This window comes from Malaya genurostris, chromosome 3, assembly GCF_030247185.1.
Source record: "Malaya genurostris strain Urasoe2022 chromosome 3, Malgen_1.1, whole genome shotgun sequence".
Lineage (NCBI taxonomy): Eukaryota > Metazoa > Arthropoda > Insecta > Diptera > Culicidae > Malaya > Malaya genurostris.
The window spans coordinates 37,765,546-37,772,504 of record NC_080572.1 but is presented as its reverse complement, the minus strand read 5'-3'; the positions used below and the strand labels follow the sequence as shown (position 1 = coordinate 37,772,504).

The following is a 6,959-nucleotide window of genomic DNA, read 5'->3' as shown; positions in this document are numbered from 1 at the left end:
AAATTGTTAGAACAAACGTTTCCACTTGATTTGCGCATTCTACTTTCCAGGCGTATCAGAACTGGCTAAACTTAAAGCAATTCTAAATATTTCTTTATCACAGTGATGTGGTCATCCTGAAAAGGACGGGGTTTTCAACGGATGGCCAGCTGCAGATGGCGAGGGATGATTTTCGTTTTCGTTGTCATGGGCAGCGTTACCGGTCAACTCCAACACTTCGGCAACCAAGTACTCCATCACTGCCGCCAGATAGACCGATGCACCAGCACTGACACGCTCGGCGTAGTTCCCCTTCCGAGGCAAACGATGGATTCTGCCGCCAACTGGGCACTTCAGACCAGCACGGTTTGAGCGGGACTTTACCTTGCCCTTAATTGTTCCTCCACAACATGCTGTTAGCAGCTCGACGACCCATTCAGTATTACTGGCTGCCGCTCTGCTAACTCTCTCTTTTATATAGTTTCACTGTTTCCCGTTCTGCGTATAGGAAAGGAATTCTAACAAAGGGGACGTCCTACCGTGCTACCACTAGCACGTATAAAAGGAAATGTGATGTGAGAAATAGCGTCATTTAAGTTAAAGCAGCTACTCTGTACGTACGAGACACCGTCAGAACGATGGCTCCGAAAACAGGTAGAAAAACAGATTTGTACCGTCACTAACACATTCAATTACGGTATTTTGGCCACTTCATATATTTTTACCCACTTAACAAACTTCATCGATTTCATCGGATTTTATCGATGTTAAGTAACTCATTTTGCATCAATTTGAAGCTAATCACATTAAATTACCTATTGCGGGAGGGTTTTTTAAAGATATTACAATATTTGGTGGATATTTTTATTAAGTGGGCCAAAATAAAATCAATCCTAAAGTGGGCCAAAATACCTCTGTTACCCTATGGGGTCGTGTGAAAATATGCCATGCGAAACAGGGTTGCCATATATACAGGTTAATCTGTATTATTATTATTACTATCATTATTATTATTAGAATCACTCTTGCATACCGAAGATCGTAGATACATTTCAGACCAGGCCATTGCAATTGTCTCGTACTGAAATTTCGAGAAGAATCAGATATCTTCGAACTTCATAGCTTCAATAAAAATAAACTACAAATTTGTCGTACCTAGCTTCCTATATTAGCAAATTAAAAAGGATTTGTTTCAAGTTTGGAATATATAGTTGTAGAATAGTAGCTGTTTAATGTAACTAATCTGTACTTTAATGTAGGTGTATCGCTTCAAATTCTATTAGTGAAAAAGAGTAAAGCTTGCACAATTCATACAATCAATCAACTAACTGATATTCGGAAAAGTGATGGGAGCGTGTCAGTTTTTTCGTATTCACGACATCCAGTTATGTCTCTGACATTACTCACCCGCCTTTTTAACTAACCGAATCAACCCCAACTTCAACGAGGTCGTCCAGCGAGTGAATAAATCATAGTGAGTAACCACAAACGAGTTCCATATCCACCAATAAGTTCCCATAACTTCTCTTTAGAGTGCAGAGTAACCAATCGATCTATTGCTCAGAAACTTAATAATGTTGGAGCACTTTTGCAACTTATCGCGAGAATACGAATCAATTTAAATTTTCTGAGATTTGGGAAACGATTCGGAATTCATTTTGTTTACATTCATTTGGTCTTTGATACACAGTAACCAAGGTTATAGTAACTATTATCAGACCCTGTCAGCTTGGAGTGAAATCAATCTTCAGTTCAGCAACGCCATCGCACGGTGTCACATTCAACATATCATGTCAATTGTATGGGTGCGCAGTGCTGCTGTTTTGGCGCGCACGAATTTGACATTTTTCTCCCCTACTTCTGTGTACGAGATTCGATGCGAACTCGCCTGAGGGCGCCATACTCGCAAAAAATTTTTTTGCTAATGATTTGTTCGGGAAATGTGAGAGCTGGATATCTTGTTAATATGATATCTTTGCTATTATTCAAAATCAATATCAATTTATGTTGCCAATTTTCGAAAATTTTCAGGCAATTTCGTTTTGACATTACCAGTTACTGAGGGGTAGTTAAATTTGCGATACAGTTTTGAATGGCGAGTGGCAGGTCGTGTCGTCAGTATCATACTTGATAGAGAAATGCCTGCCAGCAAGACATACTTATCAGCTGTTTTTCAAAGAAGGACGTATCTTACAAAAGTAAACAAATCGAGGTTCTCTCTCCTACCAATAAATGCTTCAAAATCCTACAATTTTGTCTGAAAATTCGTATTCTACAAGAATCTCAATCTTAGTAATACAAAGAACTATAAAAGGCGAAACTGTCATTCCGTTTGTTCACGCAAGTTTCGCCCTCCGTGTTCCATGCCAACAAACAGGGCGATACTTCAATTGCTAGTAAGGAAGGGCGAAACTATTTATTTTCTTTATTTTAGATGGTTACCGAACCTTTTATTACTGGAAATAGTAAAAGAAACAATAAAACTACTCACAGATTTGTCTTAGTAGCGAAAACCAGCCAATTTCATGAAAAATGCGCAAGGGCGTATCTTTATAATTCACACAGGAAGTATAAAAGTAAACAAATCGAAAAAGGGCGAAACTCTTTTTATGTTGATTTATTCAGTGGATATAGAAGGAAAGTGGTAACATTTGCGTGCCTTTTGAAGATAAACTAACAATTCATAGACTAATCATAAATTGATCAGAGAATATACGATAATTTCTAAACACGATTTGAAACCAAAGTCGAAACATTCATCGATGATTTTCTCCATTTGCTGTCAATGTTAGATTCGCCGTTCTTTGAAAAACAGCTGTTATGTCGTTTTCATTTTTAAATTGCACTACACCGGTGTAGCGAAAGCTGCACCTAAATAAACAGTTCGTTTTTAATAATTGCAATACACCAGTGCTACACTTTTTCTGCACCGATACCTCTGGTGTAACACTCATCAAAAGTTTTGTGTAGCTCTGTGCAATGGAATTGTTAATTGTGGTCAATGGTTACTGTTTATGTTTTCGACATTTTTGTTCGTTTATTCATGCCTCAGTGTAGCACTGCACCGGTGTAGTGCAAATTTAAACCGAAAACGCCATTAAGGACTATTCACACATACCCGGTCCGGTTCAGTGCCGGCACGACACCGTGCACGGATACTGATATTTTTTCATTCGTTTTCTATGCGCGCATTTACACCTATCTGGCACCGTGCCGTTTCAGTGCAGCTCGCCATCAGTGTAGCGTCCTTCCGGCAAACTGAAATTCGTCGTCAACGATATTTTTTATTTTCACTGAAGTCGGTATGTTATTGCATTGGCTGTGCCGGAACGGAAACAGTACGGAAACGGAACGGAAGGTGTGTGGTATCAGACCACAACATGGTTACCACGTGTTACTTCATTCCACAATCATTAGCAACCAGTTTATCTCAATCACAGCAATCGTTTCAGACTTCACACCCTCATTACATTATTGGAGACAAGATAGAACGGAGCGTTTCTCTTAACAGTAAGATTGGATTAAAAGGATCAAACTTGGAATTTAGAAACTACACATTGGCGAATCCTGCCAGGAGCCGGTTAGTATAATTAACGAATTTACGAAGCACACAAAGCGCCTTTATAAATTTGAAAAAAAGAGTTACAAGAAATTCTGTTTTACTGTCGTCAAGCAAGTTGATTTGATCGTCATAGCAAATTGACGGAAGAAATTTTCTTCAAGCAAAACAAAAAAAAAATAAGTAAGAAAATAAAACAACTTAAATTATACGTCGGCAAATAAATATTGCGACCGCTAAAAAAATGAATACGGACCGGGACGGCCGTGAGAAATTTAAACGCTTCAACGCGGATCGGGACGACCGCTGAAAAAAATGGACACGGATCGGAACGGCCCAGAGAAATTTTAGTGCGGATCGGGACGACCGCTGAAAAAAATGGACACGGACCGAGACGGCCGTTAGAAAATTTAGTGCGGATCGGGACGACCGCTGAAAAAAAAAATGGACACGGACCGGGACGGCCGTTAGAAAATCTAGTGCGGATCGGGACGACCGCTGAAAAAATGGACACGGACCGGGACGGCCGTGAGAAATTTTAGTGCGGATCGGGACGACCGCTAAAAAAATGACGCGGACCGGGACGGCCGTGAGATATTTCAACGCGGATCGGGACGTCTGCTGAAGATATTTGTTAATATTTTGTTATTTTATTTAAAAAGAGATATTAAAATCACATTCGGTATTTCTTTATTTCTTACTAATTCAGAATGGCGGGAAAATATGTACGAGCACCCGAGTACGATTCGGAAAATGACAATGAATCGTCTATTGATTGGTCGCCTGTACAATTATCCGGCGAAATTGTTAACCACGAAACATTAAATAATTACTCTATTAACGAGAAGCGCTACGGAAATTCGTTAACAAACAAGAATAAAAAAAAAGACTACGAAACTAGAATGGAGACAGTCTGACGAAAGGGAACAGGACAAAACAATAACCTAATACGGTAAAAAGGTATCTACGGGAATGGAAATAAATAAACGTCCAGTCAGAGAAAAAAGATTACCAGCATACCGGCACAACTATATAAGCACAATCGAAAAACAATAGAATAAAAGATTAAAATATATACATAAATTTTTCCTAAACATATACTTTATTCAGAGATGAGGGAGGATGTGTGGTATCAGACCACAACATGGTTACCACGTGTTACTTCATTCCACAATCATTAGCAACCAGTTTATCTCAATCACAGCAATCGTTTCAGACTTCACACCCTCATTACATTATTGGAGACAAGATAGAACGGAGCGTTTCTCTTAACAGTAAGATTGGATTAAAAGGATCAAACTTGGAATTTAGAAACTACACAGAAGGGTTCCGAAAAAAAAGAACACTGACGGTGCACTGAAGGCACTTTCACTGAACCGTCACGGAACTGAAATGTGTGAATAGTCCTTTACTGACTGCAGATTTTTTTTCTTTCGAATATACAGACATTTGCAACCCTGTCAGAAGATTTTTGAAATTTTTACCTGGCTATCTGGCATCTCTGGTCTTTCGAACACGTTTGCTGTTTCCGGCTGCCATCAGAAAACTCGTTCTCTTTTTTCGTGCAAACGTCGTACAGTGCGGATCTGCATCAATATGACGTGAGTAATTACCGATTTTTCCCCTGAAATAAAGAATTACGTATTTGTGATTTGTTACCAAGGATTGTTTCCTTTTTTAACAAATATGTGGGAAATCTGAATTATGCATGAATTTATGCTGATTGAGCGATTTTAATTTGCCCTCGTGTGAGTCATTCAATTATAGGTTATAAACTTTCAATTCTTGTTTCAGCTCCAAAGTTTCGAAGGACATTCTGTATGAATGCGTTAATGAAGTGCTGAAAGGTGCCAAGAAGAATCATCGGCGGTTCCTGGAAACCGTGGAACTCCAAATTGGCTTGAAGAACTACGATCCTCAAAAGGACAAACGTTTCTCCGGCACTGTCAAGTACGTTTCCACCTGATATCGAATATCACAAGTTATCCATCTGAATGCTGTTTCAGCTTTGGATTACTTACGTGTATTTATATCAGGAAGTCCCTCGCTCTGAGGGACGGACCTGCACTCAGGGTCTTAAATAAATTGAGAAGGTAGCTCTAGCATAAGCGCAGAGACTACCGAACTTTTTCCTCGTGTATTGAATATTCAATCTGACTCCCTTCGAAACCTTCGGTGGTGAGTTAAGGTTTGACCAAATTCCAAATAAATTTGTTTGATAATGAAGGTGATCAATTGTAAATAAAGTAAATGTTCTTCATTGCAGACTAAAGTATATTCCTCGTCCAAAGATGCAAGTATGTGTTCTTGGTGACCAGCAGCACTGCGACGAAGCAAAGGCCAATGAGGTTCCGTATATGGATGCAGAAGCCCTTAAGAAGCTTAACAAGAACAAGAAGTTAGTCAAAAAGCTAGCTAAAAAGTACGATGCTTTCCTGGCCTCGGAATCGCTCATCAAGCAGATTCCCCGTCTGCTTGGTCCAGGTCTGAACAAGGCCGGTAAATTCCCCGGTCTTCTGGCGCATAGCGAATCAATGATGCAAAAGATCGACGAAGTTAAGGCGACCATTAAGTTCCAGATGAAGAAGGTTCTATGTTTGTCAGTTGCCGTTGGTCATGTCAAAATGACTCCTGACGAATTGGCTCAGAATGTACATCTTTCGATCAATTTCCTAGTGTCGCTACTGAAAAAGCATTGGCAGAACGTTCGTTCATTGCACATCAAATCATCGATGGGAGCTGCTCAGCGTTTGTATTAAGAACCGGAATGTTTCTATTTTGTACGTGCAACCGATACAAATTTGATTAACTATTCGTAAGGTAATTTTGCTCCAGTTAAAGCAATAAAGGCTGTACTGTAGTCATATACTAAATTTTCAATGTAGAAAGAAAATCGAGCGTTCTGCTTTATCTTTACCTCTATTTTGTATTTTGATCAAATGTGAAAAATTTGCATTCTGTAATTCGATCGAATGATGCTTTTGTATGGAAAACTCGGCCAAGATTAAGAATGCAAAATTTGGCATTCGATCGAAACACAACTTTGAAGCATGAGACATGGAATCAGTGTAACAGGACTTGTTACCTACTCAATTGCCCATAAGACCGGTCTATTCTGTATTTCGATCGAATCGGATTTTGTCGATCGGATGTAAAAATTTGCATTGTAAATCGATCAAGTAAAGCTTTTGTTGTATGGAACCCTCGAACTCGATCGAGCTACAAAATGCAAAACCTCGTATTCGATCGAAACAATCCGATTCGAACGAAATATTAGGCTCTCTGACAGCTCACTTACAACCACAAATGCAAATGAGATTGGTTTGTTTTCATCAGGAAACGCATGCATTAAACACGATTCAGACGATCAATGAACTTCCGTCGACGTCCAGATTATTTTTATTAATTTTTTTAGCCGAAT

General features: G+C 39.2%; 1 protein-coding gene across 1 annotated transcript; it reads left to right on the top strand.

Annotated features, from left to right (window-relative positions):
• Window positions 1-5,038: 5,038 nt before the first annotated feature.
• Window positions 5,039-6,402, top strand: LOC131437492 (large ribosomal subunit protein uL1). The gene is made up of 3 exons (XM_058606877.1): window positions 5,039-5,139; window positions 5,333-5,488; window positions 5,805-6,402. The coding sequence occupies exons 1-3, from the start codon at window positions 5,135-5,137 to the stop codon at window positions 6,295-6,297; spliced, it is 654 nt and encodes a 217-aa protein (XP_058462860.1). The 5' UTR covers window positions 5,039-5,134; the 3' UTR covers window positions 6,298-6,402.
• Window positions 6,403-6,959: the final 557 nt, after the last annotated feature.

Excerpts from the sequence above, each read along its gene's own strand:
- LOC131437492 (XM_058606877.1), top strand. Across the intron at positions 5,489-5,804 it reads CGTTTCTCCGGCACTGTCAA|ACTAAAGTATATTCCTCGTC; the intron begins GTACGTTTCCAC and ends TCTTCATTGCAG.